At 32.4% G+C, this 22,436-nt stretch overlaps 1 protein-coding gene across 2 annotated transcripts; it reads right to left on the bottom strand.

Annotated features, from left to right (window-relative positions):
• Positions 1-3,835: 3,835 nt before the first annotated feature.
• LOC113522632 (ras-related protein Rab-9A) lies at positions 3,836-21,808 on the bottom strand. Of its 2 annotated transcripts, none has more exons than XM_026908385.3 (5): positions 21,662-21,808; positions 21,318-21,581; positions 18,075-18,275; positions 12,830-12,972; positions 3,836-7,542 (listed from the first exon to the last, which is right to left on the bottom strand). In XM_026908385.3, exons 2-5 carry the CDS (start codon positions 21,525-21,527, stop codon positions 7,410-7,412), a joined length of 687 nt encoding a protein of 228 aa, XP_026764186.2. In that variant the 5' UTR covers positions 21,528-21,581; positions 21,662-21,808; the 3' UTR covers positions 3,836-7,409. The 2 variants fall into 2 exon arrangements, with proteins under 2 accessions (XP_026764186.2, XP_026764187.2); XM_026908386.3 differs by having other exon boundaries at positions 21,675-21,808.
• Between the last annotated feature and the right edge of the window lie 628 nt (positions 21,809-22,436).

Below are 22,436 nucleotides of genomic sequence, written 5' to 3'. Positions count from 1 at the left end.
CTGATACGGTATATTGTTAGCAATGGGAACTAACCTCCTCATTACTAACAATCCCTTCCCCCCATGTGAAAGTGAGTTTGTTTGTTACCTTTAGAGCTTCAACGGCTTAATCAATCACTATGAAATTTGGTATACACGTACTAGATGGGATGGAGAAGGATATAGGCTTTTTAACCCGTTCAGTTTTTTTTTATACCATTGAGGTGGCAAACAAGCATACGGCCCACCCGATGGCAAGTGGTTACCGTAGCCTATGAACACCTGCAATACCAGAGGTATTACGCGTGTGTTGCCGACCCTGAAGAAACCTATTTACCCCCTTTTTGAAAAACCTCATGCTGTAGTATCTTGGGAAAACCTCGGCAGAAAGTTCATTATAATTTAATTTCAGTAATTATATCCCGGCCACGTGGACAAAGTCGTGAATAAAAGCTAGTTGATTCACTGCTAACTTACCCAATAAACTCTATTGTAAGTACGGTAACTGTTACCTTCTAATTAGCGCTAACTGCATGTAACAAGTTATTAGCAACAATTTACGAACTGCTCGATGCCAACAAATAGGTTGTTCCGAAACTACAGATAAGTATCTACTTACTAAGAGAAACACCGAAATCGTTCTTACAAAATAAATATAATTTAAGACCACTTTGTAAACATTAAAATGAAGGAATATATACAATACTATAAGCAATGATGGACGTCACAACAATTAGGTTAAACGCTATGTTACGTTCTCGTAGGTAAAGCTATGTACATTTAAAAATCATAGATAAAACCCCTTATAAATAAAAATGACAAACCTCTTATATTGTAGCTATTGAAATGTTTTGTCTTTTTCCATAATACTAATATCTCAATTTGACAGATAGTGACAAAACTAACAGGTTTGTAGGATGTTTTAGTTTTTATGAATAAGGGGGGTTATGTATGTATACACGGTGTACACAATATATATTTATGTACTTAACCTATTACATGACTATTTGTTTCTATTGTAAGCAATCATTTACAATATTTCTGTATATATTAATGTTTTTTTTTATGCTTGCTATATTTAGTAAACAATGTTATAAAATTGTGAAATGCTCAAATAATTACAATAAAAGACTATTTTAAATAAATCTCTGTGTATTACCTTACTTTTAACCCTTCTTTGCATAATGGTGGAAATTTCCATCATAACACTGAATGCCTAAAAATTATATAAAAGAATATGTTCACTTTAAGTTGATTGTGTCTGGATACCTTTTTAATGTCCATTGCAGGAAAAAAAAAAACATAGCTGTCAAATTTATTTTTTAACCATTTTTCTTTTAACTTTGAACATGAATTATATCACCTTGATTTATTTTACCAAAAAAAAAAAACATGCAAAGAAGGGTGAAATGAAAAATTTTAAACAAGTGTTAAAATGATTTAATAAGTATACCAAGTATAAAAAGAAAAATATTAATTTATATCTATTTGATCTATTGAGGCAGTAACTTTACAATCACATTTGACAAATTTTTAAAAAAACATGAGTGTATTTAAAATTTATAAACTATTACGTATGTATTTAGATAATATTCGATTCGAGATTCGATATAAGATAGATTGTATTCCTTGATATATTTAATAACCGTAAGCACCAAGCAGAGCGCTGAACGCACCATTAGCACTTGGTACCATACCACAAAGGTGGCAAATAAACTCACATGTATACATACAGCTCAGCCTAATTGAAACTGCGTAGAGATGTTGCATCTCTGTGCATCTTCTACCGAATTTATCATGGGGAGTGCTCTGAAGAATTGTTCGGATTGATACCTGCTGCAGATTTTCACCATCGTACAACCCGCCATAAACTAAAATTTCATCCCAACCATCTGGACGAGTGGCGGTCCTCCACCGTGCGTTTTTCAAGGCACTTTCTTCCACGCACAACCACTCTTTGGAATCAACTTCCAGCAGCAGTATTTCCGAACCGATACGACAACATAACCTTCAAGAAAAGAGCATATTCCTTTTTAAAAGGCCGGCAGCACACCTGCAATGCCGTAGGTGTTGTGGGTGACCATGGGCGGCGGTAGTCACTTACCATCAGGTGAGCCGCATGCTCGTTTGCCCCCTGTGTTGTAAAAAAAAAAAAAAAAAAAAAACTTCTGGATGAAGTCGAAACATTTGTCAGAAAATTATTATATTCATATAAATCCGGGAGGAAAGGCATTGTTAGTAATGGGGTTTAACTGGCCCTTGCCAGCAATATACTTAGCTATATATATATAATAAATTATAGTATAATTTTAAATATGAATAACACTGCTTTGTTTATATTATTGATACATACCTATGTGCTTCTTAATAATATGCTAGGCACTTAGTGATACGAATTTATTTCCTCGATAGATAGCTCGAAAATGTATTTCTCGAGACTACGTATTAGTTACTGATACTGGAATCGAATCGGAGGCGCCATTATTTTAAATTTATCTCTTAGCCTTAGTCAAACCTATTTTAGCTATGGTACTGTTATGTCTCTTTCTCATGTGTCAAATTCCCAATTTGAAAGAAAGTGACAGAAACAGTGTAATAGGTTATAATAAGTTTGTAGGTTTGTTTTTATGAATAAATTGATATTTTTCCAAAATTACTGTTTCATGAACAATCATAAGGTAAATTATAATAATTTTGATATAAATCTCTTAGAAATTTAGTTCCTTAGAATAATGGTTTCGCTGTAACGTCAAATTTAAAGATAAGTTTATGGAAATTAGCCCTCAGAATCGACCCCAATGGATGGATATGGTTTATTTGTACATTATAAAGAGTCAAACAGGACAATATATATATTAGTATACATCTAGTAATGATATTCAATACAGTTTGGTATATTCATTATAATCTAATTGTAATCCAAATATATATACAAAAGATCCGAAGTCAATTGTGGCAAAACCAGTTATTTTGATTAAAAGATTTTGATAATATTTCGATGTGACCAATGTGTAATTAATATAATTATATAATGTAATTAATATCCTTTCAGACAAAAAAAAAATGTTCAAATCAATTTACAACAGACGGAGTTATGAGGAAACAAAGAAAGAAAAAACAAACCGAAAAAAAAAAGGAAATGGGTACAAATTAGGTATAAATTAGCTGACCATACTATTTTGCACTCTATCGCCATCTAGGCGTCCAATTTTTGTGAAATTTCGAATGCAAACAAGCTGACAGCCTAATTGATGGAATAATTTATTTCTTAAGTTGGAGCAAATAATACACATTTAAAAATTTTATCAATATTTGTTGAGCGATATCGGAAATTAACGTCAGGGAGGCAGTCCGTTATAAAACTAATAGCCAAATCCTTGGGTAATATGGATAAAAACATATTCCACTGACACCAATTTATATAAATATAAATATTCTTTATTGCACTTGAACAGAAGATACAGCGATAGTTTAACAAGTTGTTAGGGTGGACCTATCTCTAAAAGAGATCTCTTCCAGCCAACCAAAGGCAGTTAGAGAGAAATTAATAAGCGGGTAATCTAGTGCAGGAAAGTTACAGGAAAAAAGGTATACAAGTATTTATACAATTGGGATAAGGGCAGGAAGAAGATGGTTTCGAAGATAGCCTGAACGAACATCTTGACACGGGATTTTTATATAGTAACATATAAATTTAATTATAGGTATTTGAATATATAATAGTCTTTGGTTTGATATAAATTTACATATAAGAAATGTGACAAAAAAAAAGTATCAACAAAAAAATAGAGGCGAATCTTTCCAATTGTGGTATCTAAGTATAAATTAGTATTCTGTAATAAAATTCAATGTTCCATACGATAGAAATTATTTATTTATTATGTTAAAAAACTTTCAACAAGGCCACACCCATTCCCTTATCCTAATATAAGTATTAACTTCAAATTAAAACCTAAATTATAATAAATTAAACAAGAATTTATTATCATTTCATTTAGTTAATAAATTTCAACCTGATATGAACTCAATTTTATTATTACAAATAAAAATAGATGGTTTTTTAAAAACATCAAAATAATAGTAAATAAAATAAATGTCTTTTTATTAATAATTAAGTATCTTGTCTGTACAAACTGGGAATTTTACATTTTTCATGGCTTAAAAAAGTATTACATTCAAACCAAGTGAATAAAATAAAAACGATTTCGCAACATAATGAGAATGTTTATTCTCGATACATTAAAAAAAAACTATTTAACAAGACTGATATACAAAGAATGTATAAGTTATATGTACTGACGATACTGATATATACATATACAATATAGTAATAAAATTAAACTAATAAAGACAATTACATTTATACAACAACAATTCATATGAATTATAAAATATTACAAAATAAAAAAAAAAGAATATTTGAGATTAGATACATGAAACAATATAGATAGATACTCTTTATTGTTTCCTTCATGAGATTACAATTGAAAAATTATTATAAATACAAACAATTATAATAAAATATAGCATCGAAAAAATAACTGGCGACCTCATCGCTAAGAGTAATATTTTCCAGGCAATCTTTAACTGGAGAAGAATAATTATAAACAGTTTGACTGGAGGCAGGAATATATATATACACAAATTCATACAATATATTTACAGAATAGTGCTCCGCCAACGTATGCCCCGATGGCGCAGGCAGAGTTACAATCTCATTTTCAACCATAAATAAAGAAATACCTTTTCAGAGGTTGATGGGAGTAGTGTTAGAAACTCTGTTTACGATTCCTCGCTAAATTGTAATGGAGATTCGTTCTGCAAGAAATCAGCAAGTTCTCTTGTAACTCGCAAATAAATAAATAAATAATCATGTTCCACAAACATTATTATGATTTAAAAACTGAATTTGATAAAATCGTCATAGTCGTAGAATACTGACGAATCTATATACGTAATCTTTGTCAGATCCGTCAGTATTCTACGACTATGACGAAATTCCTATAGTACCAATCTGTAAGCATATCTTTCCAGATAAAAAAAAATCCAAATCGGTTCACAACCGACTGAGTTATGAGGTAATAAACATAAAAAAAAAAACAACCTAATTGACACCATCTTCTCTCTCTTTGAAATCAATTGAAAAACGTTGGTGCAGATTTTAATATCTTCTCTTATATAATTTTAATACTAAGCCTTTTTTAATTATGTAGATGTTAGTATAATATAAATAAACCGTATTTATCTTGTTTTTCATAGTACTGTCTTGATACAAATATCGGTATATTTACAATATATTTAATTAATGCTTAAAGGAATGTAAAACTAACTTATTGAAATAAATTATATGTATAAAGAAAAAAAATTAAGTAAATTATTTTAAAAAGCAACCAATATCACAACTTAATACATTTTTCACGAATATTTAGATATTCTATTAAGACAATATTTCGTAGAATTTTATTTTTTCTAAAACTTAATAAAATATAAGGAATGTAAAAATTGTATGGCGCAAAAAGGAAGCTATGTAATAATAGGGTGTTAGTATTTAAATAAACTAAATAAAAAAAAATAACTACTAAATAGAATTGATACCTCTATTTAAAGCTAAAGTCGTGTTTATATTAAATTGGTGCATTTTTTTCTTATAAAATCTAATCCACTTATTCATAAAAACTAAAAACTATTTTAATTATAAGAGTGTTTTGTCAATTTCAAATAAAAAATTTTGTGCAAAACAAGAGGACAGACCACTTCAATTAGGGATGGGTAATATACAGCAATATCTAATATATTTTAGTTCCAATATCTATTTAACATTATAATAGAATGTAAGATAGAAGGAAGGAGGGGAAGAAGCTGACCAAGGCATAATTACATCAGTCAGTTCAAGGAAAAAGGTGTTGTGTCGTGTCAAGAGGTGAAGAGACTCACTGAAAATCGTAGGTAGTGGCAAAAGATCCACTGACAAGCGAGCAGCTCTTATATAGGATAGGTAGATCATGGGCCCAACAACAAATATGCTAAATATTGGTTTTCCAATTTTTAATGTCGAAATGAAAGAACCCGATCGAAATTACGGTACGGGCGATATCGGAATGGGTAATGACCTTCCCCCCCATTAATATATAGATACAAAAGAACCCAATAGATAGATATAGGAGTGGTACCAATATTACCCTTGCCTAACTTCAATAGGTAAAACAAGTTTATAAACATGTGACATTTTTATGAATAAATGGGTATATATATATATATATATATGTATATGTATATTTATATATATATATATATATATATATATATATATATATATATATATATATAACTTGATCGCTAATGAAGTATCTAAATACGTCATACCTATATAAATTTATATTATTGTGCTTTCATTTTTTATATAAAATCACACTTAAGTTAATTTTGACTTTTTGACTGTCTTTTATAAGATATCACATACGATATTATCAGAGACTGTTTAAAAATGTGTAAATGGAAATCATTAGCATCTTTTACAGGAGTGTTCTATCTGCAAAATGTACAACCCCCCCCCCCCCCCTAACTAAACATGATTAGAAACATCATAAAAAAATTTACTTATTAATTATTTTTTAATCGAAAGCACACTAAAGATCGAGGCCTATTAAACATTTACAGCACTCTTGTTATTTGTTATAACGTTTATTTTTCCTATCCATTTTTCCCCGATATGACTTGGTATTTGTGTGCATTTGCCAAAAAGAAATTTCGGAAATATAAGTGGTAAAGGAGAATTTCGTGTACTAGTTTTAAAATTGAAACAACAAAGAACACGTGCTGGCACGAAATAAATACACAATTTGTAAGTTTTTTTTTTAAAAAAAAAAAGGGTCAGTTTCAAATAAACAATGCCTTAAAAGGATGCTTAATGATTTCAATTTTAATATATAGATATAGTCTACTACTATGTATTTATAGGCAATTTTAATCACTACCAATTTCGAATTAAAGTCGTCAATGGTGTGATTATTCAAACAGTGATATTAGAGGCACTATTTTTTCGATCCATCCTTTCCTAATTCTAATATTAGAATAGGATATAATTATGACAATGTTAAAATCTTAAATTAGTACTGAATTTACAGTCACGTAAATCTAATAAGATCTATATAAGTTCAAACAAAGGAATATTGATTTAAGAATCATACTATTATTTGTTCTTTCAAATTTGACTAGTAATAAATTTCTATGAAGCCATTTAAACTCTTTAAGTATACAACTTAAAAGTGTATGTGATAAAATAGTTTCATCTCACTTACACATTGTTAATATTTAACAGTGCAAGAGAGACCGCCTTAGGGGTAAATTCTTATGTACTGGCCGATTTAGTTTAAAAGGCAAATATGGAGTAGTGGTCCTAAGATATTTTGATGTTGCTAAAGAATAGTAGTTTATACGTCACTGAACCGAGAGCAGCAATTCGCTCGGAGCGCCGACGTGGCTCTCGAACCATGTAGTGTGACGGTATCGGGGTGATGCAGCATGCCGAGCTCTTTTTCCGCCTGTTGTTCTAGTTCTGCCCATCTGAGGAACATAAATGATCTTTTCATACCTTTTTATCCGCAAATAAATAAAAAAAAAAATAACTTCATCGATTGTGACAAAACCAGTAATTTTTTAATTAAAATAACTGATTATGTCCGATCCGATTTTTGATAAAATTTCTATGGGACGAATCTATAATATATTCTTTCAGATAATAAAAAAATCCAAATTGGTTCTGACAAACGGAGTCCTGAGAAAAAAGATATAAAAAATACAACCGAATTGAGAACCTTCTTTTTTTGAAGTCGGTTGAAAAAGAATTGCAACTTCAATTGTGACAAGAAATACAGAGAATTACGAGATGTTTCGTATATCACTTCGAGCGCGTATATTCCTACCAGGACATGAAAAAAAGTTTACTAAAGGATCAATATACCGTATTTTGCCGCATTTTAAACTCTTTTTCACTATTGTCCTGTAAACTATTCCTTATATTTTCGCCTACATGTTTATGAATTGAAAGTTAATATTGATAACGGAAAATGTTTGTAATGCGGTATAATAAATGTTAGCCGTCGAGAACGGATGCCCTTAGATGCACTGGAGGATATACGAGCTCATTAGATTGAAAACATTTGAATTTAGAACGTGGAATCGTTTATAGATTTTACTTCGCAATTATCACGTTTTTGCGTAAAGAGAAATGGCGGCTCCAATCGTCACAAAAATGTTCAATGGCTCATGCATCGATTACGAAAACTGTATGTAAAAAAATAGCTCTGAATATGTATAGAACGCAAATAAGTAACATCATAAATTATGTACTTATTTCTTAACTAACCAGTAATAATGAAACATATAAGCAAAATTTGCATAAAGAAACGGTAACGCTAAAAATAGATGAAGAAATTTAATATTTACACTAATTATAATTCTCAAATTCCAGGTGGAATCCTCATTAAAATCATTAGTAAGCTTTGAAGGGAACGTTCTATATTTTCATAAGGTTCTAATTATGACGATTTTACTCTATACATAATTATGTAAAATATATAATTCCAAACGTAGCGTGAAAAAGCATTTTCAGTGAGTCGACATAGAGCGGTCAACCGTTGAGAATAAATCATTCTCTTTTCGGTTGATCGTATTTGTAAACCATATTGGTCTGTATGTTAGCTCAGAATACTGTGGTCACATGTTGTTTAAAAATACGTTAATTTCCACTTTACTTTGTAGAAAAACCGTCTGCTTTGTTATCTCTGTCCCACTCGTGTTTCTGCTATCAAGCAGCTAGCTGTACTTGCATGGTTTCATTTCGGATTAAAGAGTGAGATATGGCAGTGATATTTCAGTGTACAGAGGCATAACACCATAATCTTTATTCTTAGTAATATTGATTATCAGTCTCATTGCTAGTAGTATACCTTGTCAGGTCGACCTCCTCGCGATCCCACCTGAACACCATCGTATTTAGTACTAGGTGAATTCATCAGTATGAGCTAATTGACCTGCCTTTTCATCACTTAACATCTCTCAACTGGTGCCCCGTCAGTGTATCATTAGCCATTCTATGATTATGATTATACAATAATCATACTTTATAATAATCATATTTTATCAGAGGGAGACTTTGTACAAAAGTCGATTGCTTGGGTACCTCTGTCCCATTCGTGTTTCAACCGTGAAGCAGTTGTTTGCATGGCTGTGTTTCGGTTTGAAGGGCGGGATATGGCGTGAATTTACTGGGTACAGAGGAATAACACCTGAGTCCTCAGGAATTGCAACGCATGGGGGGTATCATGGGCGAAACAGTATACTCTGTTATGTCCATGATACTGCTCATGTCTATAGGCGACGGTTACCACTTTCCATCAGGTGGGCCATCAGCTTGTTTGTCATTATAAGTTGTATAAAAAAAAATACACAACGCATGTATTCTGTGATATCCAAAGTGATGTTCATACCTATAGGCAACGGTTGCCACTTTCCATTTTGTGGTCAATCAGATTGTTTGTTTAGTATTATGTATTGAATAACCTCCTTATTTATAAAAAACTAAAACCTTGTACAAACCTACTATAACTATTTTATCAAAATCGTTTCAATAGTTTAGTATTCGGGGGAAAGGGATTGTTAGTAATGGAGACTGAGAATCCCATTGCTAGCAATATACCCAAGCAGGTCGACCTCCTCGCGGTTCCCCCTGGAAACTATCATGATTAATTCCAGATGAATTCATCATGATGGGCTAACTGGCCTGTTTTCATTCTCATCGATCACCCTTCACTGGTGCCCCGCCAGCGTATCCCGTTAGCGCATGCGGAGTAACCATTCCATTTTCATCCAATAAAAAAAAAATAGTTTAGTATTTAAAACAAAATAACTGATTCTGTCACAATTGAAAAAATAACTGGCTTTGTCACAATTGAAATAGTTTTTTTTTGGGACATAATTTTTAATTATTAATTAAAGCACGACACAAAAGAGACATACGTGTTGTAAGTCTGAAGTATTTATCTATCTTATGACGTAATTCTCAGTTGGTTAGTTTAATACTAGTATTTGACAGAATACCTACTTAAGATTACTTTTTTATACAACTTAAAATGGAAAACAAGCTGACGAGTCAACTGATAGCAAGGTGGTGACCATCGCCTATAGACATGAACACTACTGTGAACGTGATATAGTATACTACTTTTGTAGACTACAGTTATGAACTAATTTCTTACTAATATAAATGTAAAACCGACGTAGCCCGAAGTATAAGCAAGATGAACTGGCAATGGGCTGGTTACATAGCTCGAAGAACCGACAACCGTTGGGGAACAAAGGTTCTTGAGTGGCGACTCCGTCCAAATGCAGTATAAGATGACACCCCACTAGATGGAGTGACGAGCTTAAATGCATTGCAGGGAGTCAGTCGATGCAGGTGGCTCAGGACCATTCTTTATGACAGTCTATGGGGGAGGCCTACGCCCAGCAGTGAACGAATAATGGCTGAAATGATGATGATGATAAAAGTGAAAATGAATTAATTACCTCCTGGTATCTAAATGGTGTAACTAATTGTCATAAATTTGGTATAATATGTATAGGTAGAATATATTATCTGTACTAATATTATAAAGCGAAAAAAATAGTTTAGTAATGAATAATTTAAAAAAACTTCTCAACCTATTTTAAAGTCTTTTTTTATACAACTTAAAATGGCAAACCAGCTAAGGGCCCACCTGATGAAAAGTGGTAACCGTCGCCTATAGACATGAGCAGTACCGTGGACATAACAGAGTATACTGTTTCGCCCATGATACCCCCATGCTTTGCCATTCTTGAGGACTCAGGTGTTATTCCTCTGTACCCTGTAAATTCACTGCCATATCCCAACCTTTAAACCGAAACACAGCCATGCAAACACAACTGCTTTACGGTTGAAACACGAATGAGACAGAAGTGCCCAAGCAAACGACTTTTGTACAAAGTCTAGGTTATATATTATTTCTGAATATTCGATCTACTTATGCGAGGCCGGGCCGGATCGCCAATAGAATATACAGAGGCTCAAAGTTTGTATTTCAAATTATCTGGTATCACGACGGTTATATAATTGATTTACAAGGATATGTGGGCGACTGTACTCGATATAAACATGAGTACGATGTCACGGCTCGAATTAACTATGCCGACGAAGATATTTCAATTTTGTCCAATTCAGAATCGGCGAATATGATTATTTTAATACAAAATAAACATCTGTGTATATATACATAGGCAACGTAATATACCGAATTTTAAGGGATTTTACCTTCTTCGCATATACATTTAATGGTCACTCTTTGCGCTAACAGTATACGCTGCCGGGGCCCAGTGAGAGATGATAGATGAGAATGGAAAGGCAGGTCATTTAGACCATCGTGATGAATACATTTGGAATTCAAAATGAAGGTTTCAAGGGGAGACCACGTGGAGGTAGACCTGACAGGGTATATTGCTAGCAATGGGATTGGTAATCTGCATTACTAACAATGCCTTCCTCCTTCCTCTTCAAGTATATCAGCCCTATATTTTAGTTACTTTAGTTACTCACGTAATGGGAGCAATTAATGGGTATCAATAATTTACAGAGTTGTTAAAAAAATCTTATTTTTAATATTTAATTTATTCACCTAACAATAGCGCATAAATTTTCATCGAGTTTATATATATATATATATATATATATATATATATATATATATATATATATATATATATATATATATATATATATATATATATATATATATATATATATATATTTATTGCACTTGTAAGTTACATATAAAATAATCTATTTATACATGTGGTGAGCAAGGGTGGACTTATCTCTGACAGAGATCTCTTCCAGTCAACCCAGTACAGTAAGAAAGCATTTCGTTAACGGGCAGCTGAAGTGCTACAACTATTAATACATAAACAAATATACAGTTAAATAAAATATTAAAATATATAATAAAATATTACATAAATACATACACTATAAATACATATAATACCTATCTACTTATATAATAAATGTTAAAATAAATGAATATACTGCACTCTAAAAGTATATGTTGCACATTACCGATTATATCACAAACTTGACAATGGGGTTACCAGGACTTCCCCATGTATGTTATTTTACGAAAGAGGCAATTCATTTACATGAAAGCAATTTACACTATGTTCTATTAAAATCTAGTCGGAGCAGTACTAGCAATATACTAATAAAAGTTTTTTTTTTTTAAATCGTTTGATGAACCAACTGACTTGCTTTCATCCTCACCTATCATATCATCACTCACTGGTGCCCTGCAGTAGTGTAAAAAGTAGCAAGCAGGTCACGCGCTCGGTCATTGTTAAGCGGCCACAGATAATATAATACTACTATAATATTACTAGAAGTATTTTCGTGTAGGTCCCATAAAATAGGCCTGGCATAGAATAGGCCATCCCTTTCTTTCTCGTGGGTGTCGTAAGAGGCGACTAAGGGAGCTTATGGTGGAGGGATGGGCAGCAGCATTTCTCTTAAAACATCACAATATGCGAAACTACGGTTGTCAATCCACCTATCAAGCGTAGTAACGACTGGCAAAATCCCCTCCAATGGTAAACTGCCATAAGGATTCGTCCATTCCTTATTATGCCGGTCTATGGAGGCCTGTTTTCAGTAGTGGACAGATAGCGGCCGATATGATGACGATAATGCAGGTACTATCTAAAATATACTGAAGTTCGTTTCGTATGAAATATATTAAATTATAAATATATAGCCAAATATAATCGACATTTAAAAATTATTTACCTTTGAACAGCCATAGAGAACGCTTCAACCACGTTGTTGTCGTTCTTCGCAGAGGTTTCTATGTACGTAGCTATCTTGTTATCATCACACCATCGCTTCAAGCTCTCGTGGGGCACTTCCCTGTCTTTTGATGGTACATCAGACTGTAAAAAATACAGACAAATATAACTAACAATCCGCCCCAGATTCGCATGGGTAGATAGATGGAAAGATGGGGGAAAGGGATTGTTAGTAATGCGGACTATCAGTTCCATTGCTAGTAATATACCCTATCAGGTCGACCTCCCCGCGGTCCCCCCTGGAAACCATCCTGCTGAATTCCAGGTGTATTCATAATGATGGGCTACCTGACCTGTTTTTTCATCCCCACCTATCATCCCTCACTGGTGGCCCGCCAACGTATACCGTTAGTGCAGGCGGGGTTACCATTCCATTATCAGCCGTTGAAAAAAAAAAAAAGATGGAAAGATAAATTAGTATTTTATATTTGCTTTAATAAGCAAGTTTTTGATACATTTAGGTTATATTAATGTAATTTCCGTTGGGATCTCTATTTTTTTTAATAATATACTCGTATATCCTATGCTACTCTCTGTTATTATAGTTTTCTCTATGTGCAAGAATTTAAAAAATTGGTTAACTAGTTTTAAAGTTTATTGATTACAAAGAATATTAAAAAAAAAGAACATTAAATATGTTGTTTATAGTATTAAGTATACATATATTTATTATAATTGTGTGTTTTCTAAATCTTCATATTGAGATCTATCGTTTGGGTTATTCGCGGTTTGGACGTCGAACGGTTAACACTAGGCTCCAAGCAGCGATCTAATAAATTGCCTGAAAATGCCTGATGATCGTTTAAAAGCAAAACGACATGACAGTCGGAGATTGATGGCTAACGTGGAAGGTTGTGGAACTTCTGGTAGTAATAGTGGTGGTCAATCTTTGAGTGTTGACAGTCACACACAAACTAATGGTAGCGGAATTAAAATTATTTGAATCAAATAACCAGGAATATTTATGAATAAATAACATTTCCAATCAAATCAATCATAGTCTATAGAATCCCACTGCTGGTCAAAGGCCTTCCACAACCTAATAACCTTCTACTCTAAAAAAAATGTAACAAAACATGCCAATATCGAGTACAATAGCGACTTTATCACTCGAAACGGTCTACAAAGGTCGATGCCAAAATAAACCTTTGTTACGTGACTTGAGGCCGTATAATTTAATTTCTGGTCATGTAATAAAATCATTTTTTTGATTAGGTTAATATACTAAGTATACTAAGTTATTTTATGTTGTAACTAATTCAAATGATTACATTTTATAAAGTCGTTCATGGGTGCATTTTTTGACTGGACGACATCTTAAAAGACCTAAAGGTCAGCTAGGAAATAAAAATAATTTAAGATATTGTACCACAAAAAAAAACACCGACCCTAATCGTGGCTAAACCAGTTATTTTCATTTAAAAACTAAACTGCTAAATCGATTTTTATAAAATTTTTTACAGGCCAAATCTGAAAGTTGAATTCCAAACTAGAACTTAATATCCGGTCAGGGCGCACCTCTTATTAGGAGGAGCAAATTAAAAAAAAAATAAACTGAAAGTTGCAAATTGGTTAAGATAAATAAAGAATTTTCCAAATAGGTTTCTAAATGATGGAGTTGTGAGATAACAAACATAAAAAGAAATACTAATAAAGAAATACTGGCCCCCGCAATCAACAGACCTAAACTCCATAGAGCACGCGTGGGACATACTCCAAAGAAGGGCTCTAAAGGTTTTACCTGCAAACATTGCAACTGAAGAGCAACATTTATTGCATCTAAGCAGGACCTGGGTCAATATTCCACAGCAAAACTTTGATCACTTGATTCAAAACATGAAAAACCGCTGCAGAACCGTTATTAATATCATGGGTGGTTTTACTGACTTCTAATTTTTGTATCATTTTAAAACTTGAATACTTAGCTTTATTTTTCTTTTTTCTTATAAAGAAACGTTCATCTTTAATTTTACCATTTTTCCATTTTTGTCTTTATTTAAGTAAAACTTAAATTATGCAAAAAATGTGACTTTATTTTATTTTGAAGTTTAGTTTGTTAAATGGGTTTTTAAAAAATATATACATGTTGTATGTTATTTATATTTTTCTTTTAGTAAATTGTGAATTTCAAATTCATAATATAGACGATGTTGATGTGTTCAGGTATGTAGGTACTATTTGCTTGCATTTTTTGTCAGATTAAGTCCTGATGGTGAATTTAAAATAATTTATAGCTTTATTTAATGTTTCAAGTGTAGGTGTTAATATAGGTACATGTCGTTTGGTGTAAAATATCGTACTCATACTATTATTACCACCATTAAATTCCTGGGTCAACTACCTTCGTGTTGTGTACCTAATGAAAATATGACTATCGAGCAACGCATCGACCTTTGTGTGTAATGATAGGTTTTGATAAAAAAAAAATATTTTTTTATATTTTAATAATGAACTAGGAACATAACTATTTATTAAAAGTTTTGTTTTCAACCCTTAAATACCTGAAGTTTCAAATTTGATACCGGGGTTATAAATCGCCTACAATCGATTTTATTTTAATATTTGGCTGTTTACATGTTACCAAATGTTTTTTTTTTCAAAATAAATATATAAAAATATCGTTTCGATTTTTTTACTATTTTTCCCCATTAGTAAACACAGTAAAGGCTACACTTATATATTTTTAATATGATTTAAAAAATCAGGCTTTTAAGGGTTAAACTCTTTGTATAGCCTTTGTCGAAAGCACAGGCATATTTTAAGATATTGTTTTAATAGATGAAAATGTAGAAAACTGAAAGCATTGTTAGGGATGTGGCTAGTAGTGCACATCGAACTACTAGCCCCATTGCTAGCAATACACTCTGTCAGGTCAACCTCCCCGCGGTCGCTTCTGGAAACCATCGTGGTGAATTCCAGGTATATTCGTCACGATAGGCTAATTGACTTTTTGCCACAGACGACGGTTGGCACTTTCCATCAGGTGGGCCGTTAGCTTGTTTGCCATTCTAAGTAGCATAAAAAATCTCTCTCCTCCCACTATAATATACTGTTTTGGGGCGAAGGATTGCTTTTTTTTGTGGGATGATAATGGAATGGTAACTCCGCCCGCGCCTACGATATAGACTGGTAGGGTACCAGTGAGGGATGATAGGTGAGAATGAATGCAGGTCAGTTAGCCATATAATGACCAGAAGCATTATCTTAATATTAATAATTAATACAATTTCTCTGTACCAGACTAACGACATGTCAAATTAACGGGTCCTTTTTAAACTACTTTCTCACACACCGGTCAATATGTAATGAATTGTTTTTAGAACGGAACATTAGAAAACCATTACGCCTCACGCGCTTTATACTACGTGTAGGTGCGTACTGGTGAATTAATGAATCACAAATTAATTCAATAACTACATAATAACCTTGCAAGGTAATGCTATTAGCTTTTTTTCTAGTTTACTTCGTACATGGGGATTTTAGTAGGTATTTTTTTAGTAGGAAAACCAATGAAATTCCAGGCTACGGTAACCGCTTACCATCAGGTGGGCCATATGCTTGATTGCCAACTCAGTGGTGTATATATATATATATATATATACAACAACGGTTGAACCCGCAGGTAAGAACGAGTACTCATTGTTAGTTGCATTAATACAATCTGTGTTAGGTAGACTCCCATGTGGTTCCCCCTGGAAACTATCGTATTTAATAACTAGTGAATACGTCACGATGTACTAAGTGACTTGACCTCACCATCCCAATAGAGCCCCGTTAACGTTTAATAGCGGTATTACCCTTCCACTATCATCTTAAAAACATCTATGGTACTGCAAGCTACTCTAAGTGTACTGTATAGATTTTTTTCTCTTCTGTATCGTTTATAGTTGACCATCAGGCGGGCCGTATTATTTTTAATCGATTTTCAAAAAAAAACAATTATAATAACATAATTATACCTATCCTTAAAACTATTAAATAAGTTTCCATATACATCAAAAAAGAGGAGGTTCTAATTTTGAATATACTTGCTTTTGTATTCGAAATTCAAATATTTTAATACACAAGGATATTTCGTACATTATGTTTTTTTTTTCTCGCATTAAAATTTACATGTTATTATCATATATATAGTAAAGGAAAAGACGATAGCTTGTTAGTTATTCGAAATATACTGGGAGGCAACCTGCCTTTGTTAACAATGATAAGATAAGATGAAAATTACACAGTTTAACATCTCGTCGTTACCTAATATTACAAGATCTTTGTTTCACTAGACCTATAGCAAATAAATTTGGGAAAATATAATAACAAATATGGACTTACTACGTACGTGGAAATGTGGCGATAATATTAACTGTATGAGATTTAGGGGGCACCGTGGTCTAAAAGTGATACAGAGATTTAAAAGAGATGTTATACGATAAATAAAGGCTCGCATCAAACTCGAGTTTCTCCGATGACCTTTTTTTAGGAAACCGTGCCAAAATGGCACAAAGCAACCCTTATAGTGCGACTATTTCCATCCGTCCGTCCATTTGTTATAGTGTTTTATATCAGTAACTACAAAAACTGGCGATTTGAAATTTAGAATACTTTTAGACATCAATGACCCACACATATTGTGAAAGAAATAATTGACAAAATATTTTTATTGCCTTTGTTAGAGAATCAAAAAAAAAAAACACTCAAATTTAATTATAAAAATTATAAAATAATTCTATTAGTCTAAATCGAAAATGTCTGGAATTGATTGTCTGGAAAATGGATTGTCTGGAAGAGATTGCTTCGCGATAAGGCCGCCTTTTGTATCACTTCTCATTAATATTTACTATATTTGTTATTTCTCTTTTTACTTGGTGCAATAAAGTGTAAAAAAAATAAAGGTTTTTGGGTTCACAATGCAATATCGATTACATATTTTTTTTATTGTTAATAATTAATGTAATTATATAGTGCATTTGTAATTAATTAATCACATTGTTAAAGTATGCTTTATACATTAATTAATGAGTTTGTTTATTTGTTACCATAGCACCTTATCGGCTTAATCAATCACTCTGAAATTTGGTATAAATGTACTATATTACATGGAGAAGGATATAGGCTACTTTTTATCCCGGTCAGTAAACATATTACGGTCACGCGAACAAAGTCGCAGGTAAAAGCTATTAAATTATAAATACCTTATTGCCAACAACCATAAAGGGGAATTTCTCTATTCCATTTTTAACGCCAGCGTAGTGCAGGAACTCGTTTAGCCACATTTTAATATTGTTGAATGAGCTGCGGTCGTCTATGGCGTATGCCAGTATGCAAATATCTGATCCCCTGTAGAAAGGCGTCCGGAGAGATTTGAAACGCTCCTGGCCAGCTGTGTCCCATACCTAAAAATTATAAATTATTATTCGTTATCTTTATATTAAAAATGAGTTTTTTTTATTCAAATAGAATGAAAAACAAGCAAATGGCCCGCCTCATGGAAAGAAAGTGGGGGAAAGGGGTTGTTAGTAATGGGGTCTAACTAAACCAATTACCAGCAATTCACCCTATTAAGTCGACCTCCACGCGGTTCCCTCTGGAAACCTCTGGAACCATTGTGGTTAATTCTAGTGGAATTCGTCACCGACTTGTTTCATCGTCACCTATCATTCCTCATCGGTGACCCGCCAGCGTATACTGATAGTGCAGGCGAGGTTACCATTCTATTATCACTCATTAAAAAATAAAAAATCTCATGGAAAATGGTGATGAAAGACATTATACATGCATAATACATGACAGCTAGCTAATTTTATAAAATAAAAATGGCCCATAAATTGGCGATATCAAAACGAACGATCGAAATGCGTCAAAGTTACTCCAAACACGGTCCAAAGACGTGATCGCACAGCACAGCAATTTCTGGACCGCTTTTTATGGTGCCTTGCATCTTTGAGCACCAATTAAGCTGTTTTAATTTCGGCACTGGAAAACTCAGTCATAGAGTAGCGACGGTTGGACTGGTTCATTTATTTATTTTATTTTATTTATTCATTAGTACAAATATGTGTACATGGCGGACTTAATGCTAAAAGCATTCTCTCCCAGTCAACCATAGGGAAGTGTCAGAATACTCGAATGCGGTACTACTAATTATTGATATACATACATACTAAAATTACATATATAAACGAATAAATATATATAAATAACAAATATACTAGGCCGTATATTGTCAAAGTGTTTTTTTATGCAACTTAGAACGGCAAACTAGCTGACGGCCCATTTGATGGAAAGTGGTAACCGTCGCCTATAGACATGAGCAGTACCATGGACATAACAGAGTATACTGTTTCGCCTATAATATCCCGCATGCGTTGCCATTACTGATGACTAAGGTTTATTAGTAAAGATTACTTGGAAAAATAAAACAACAAAAGTAATTAACATAAAAAAACTTGGAGCCAGTGAATTCCAGAGTGTAGGATTTTTGTAAACATGTGTGTGACCATGAAATCTTTATTTGGAATATGTGCTAATTACAAGATACTCATACTGGCATTACATTATGATTGTTTTACAAATAAATAATATATATAAATGTGATGTGGTTCTGGCATAGAATAGGCTGCCTCTTCCTTTCCTGTGGGTGTCGTAAGAACCGACTAAAGGAGGATGAGGGATGGGCAGCAGCACCCTACTTAAAACATCTCTAAAGCCTAACTGTGGTTGCCAACCCGCCTGCCAAGCATGGCAACTACTGACAAAATCTCCCAAGGGAGAGCTTATTTTCCAGGAAGGCTGGCAGGGAGGGAGGCAGTGAACCGTTAAAGGCTGATATGATGATGATGATGAATATCTATAAAAATTGTCATTTTGATTATTAACTTTATGACATTATCCTATTAATTATTCTACCTGTACATGTCAATTCAATTCTTATAATGTATGGGTATTTTGATAATCACATAGGCAGTGTATTGATGTGATTTGTATTCATGATATATTTCAAGTAATTTGAAACTAGTCATGCTTACTATATTTTTTTTTAATGGATGATAATGGAATGGTAACCCCACCCGCGCTATTGGTATACACCGGTGGGGCACCAGTGAAGGATGATAGGTGAGGATGAAGTAGGTCAGTTAGCCCATCGTGACGAATTCAACATTGTGGGGACTGGTCTATTTATGTTTGTTTGTTTATTTTCCATTTAATAATACATATACATAGAACTTAATTCTAATTATAATCATACTATCTATGCAAATGTAAAATTATCCTGTACATAAAAAATTGTTTTTTCTTGGCAGACAACAACATACCCAAACCAGCAGTACAATCACACAAAATTAATGCTTTAAAAGAGTTTGTAAACCCAAATTCCAATAAAGGTTATTTCTATTCTATACTATACACCCAGTCACAGTAATACAAACTGCCCAATTAGAATAAGTAGTTGATTTAATACATGTATATTATTGTATTGATTGTTCACAAAATTTTTCTTTTGCATTAGGAAATTTGTAAGATTCAATTTTTTTGACTGTCAAACATTCGAGTGCCTTTTAATTTTATACTTGAACACATAGAAGGAATTTTGTCCATATTCTGTTAAGAAAAATAGAGCTAGCAAAACAGGGCCCCTCTTCCACTGGCATTATCTCTGCTCAATGGTGTCATGAGTCAATATCCAGACTTGGATATATTAACTTGACTTTTAAATTTGTTAAGTTTCACAGAATGGCAATAAAATATTTAGAAAGTGTCCAGTGATTAAATTTTATTTTGTTTCATTAATTGTGATTACCAAGGGGGTGAATTGGGAAACTGTCAAGTTTGTTATGAAAACATAATTCCTAGAAATTGCTGCACTATCAGCGGCCTCAACACGTGTTGTGGAGTCAGCGGCAACATACGACTCGGAACATTGAAGCGTCTGGCAGAGGTGTCACTCTCAGTACATACATCAACTGATTGGCATGTAACATAATAAGTTAGTTTAATTATAGTTTTCCTTAACTAAATTTAATATAGTATTTTTTTTTTTTTTGTTTTCTTTGTGCCCCTTGGTTGTAGCCTTTTTATTTAGCTCACTTAGTTGGTAAATATAATAAATAAATAATATTATAAATAGAAAAGATATTTGTTTGTTACTTCTTGGTGCTCTAATATCTCATTGAAGTCATGAAACTTGGCATATACATAATTATTGCAATGAAGAATATATACTATTTTTATGTCAATTAACCATTGCACCTCAGTCTCTCAGTCATGTCGATATTATTATTGATACTCAAATATGCTTTCTTAACTTTACAAATTTCAATTATATTTGGTATACATATAGACCACATATTAGACTAATACACCAACATTTTTATTACATTAGCATTACAAATACATCTATCAGTGTTTTTATCTAATATAAATTTCAGAAAACTTACTTGCAATGTATACTCTTTTCCATTAACCTCTATCGTTTTATTCATGAACTCGACACCTATTGTGTGGAAGCTATGGTCATCAAAGTGGTTAGATATGAACCTACTCATCAAGCAAGACTTGCCCACTCCGCCATCTCCCAAGATCACAATTTTCAACAATGTATTTTTATTAGCACTCCTTCCGTACGCACGATCGTTATCCTCCACCATTATGTCAGGTAATCACCATTATATACTTTACAATACTCCGTTTATTAATCCAACCTTGAAAGTAACACTTTAATTAGTGACTCATTATAAACAAATTTCCACTAGCAAAGTCATAAACAAATGAATAAACTGACTTGATAATCTTACAGGCATATATGAGGATATAATTTTTATAAATAAGAAATAAATAAATTTAATTGAAATATTTTGCAACACAGACAGCTGTTCCAGTAAATTTACAAACGTCAATTGATTTTGACTTGATTTTTGATGTTTGACGCATAATTAGAATTATTATGTTATGTAAGAGTTGGCATTGCTATTACATGGACGAAATTGAATAAAATTCTATGCAATTACTTAAAAATAATAAAATAAATAAAAATTAATAGTTTCTTACAAATATTTATTATATGTTTCTATCAGTTGTAATAGTATCAACAGGTACTATAAAAGATCTAACTATTTTACAGTGTAAACTTGGAAACCTGAATTAATTGGTCACGAGTCTTTTCAAAAAGATATAACGTCAGTTGGTGGAAACCTCTTATGACCAGCGGGTTGTCTTATATTTTGGTCAACGCATATCCATAGCCATTCAGTGTGGAAATACAGCAAGACTCCTAGGTACACCATAAGTTGGTAATGATCTCAAAGAAATTTTTATATTTGTCATTATTTTGATATTTATAGTACATACATGTAAAGTGTATATTATATTTTTTACACATTTGTATATAAATTAATTGGTTACATAGATTTCGTACAAATGTTGCTTTTTCTAAGTGCTATGTAATCTAGATTGACGACGTTACCAAAACCAAAATTGACGTTTGTAGATTCAGTTTATGCGCCATCTAGTAAATAAAGACTAAACAAGTCTTTAAAAATTATAACTGGATTTGAAAA

This window comes from Galleria mellonella, unplaced genomic scaffold (assembly GCF_026898425.1).
Source record: "Galleria mellonella isolate WM207_F2 unplaced genomic scaffold, CSIRO_AGI_GalMel_v1 utg515, whole genome shotgun sequence".
Classification (NCBI taxonomy): domain Eukaryota; kingdom Metazoa; phylum Arthropoda; class Insecta; order Lepidoptera; family Pyralidae; genus Galleria; species Galleria mellonella.
This window is presented reverse-complemented; position numbering and strand designations above follow the sequence as displayed.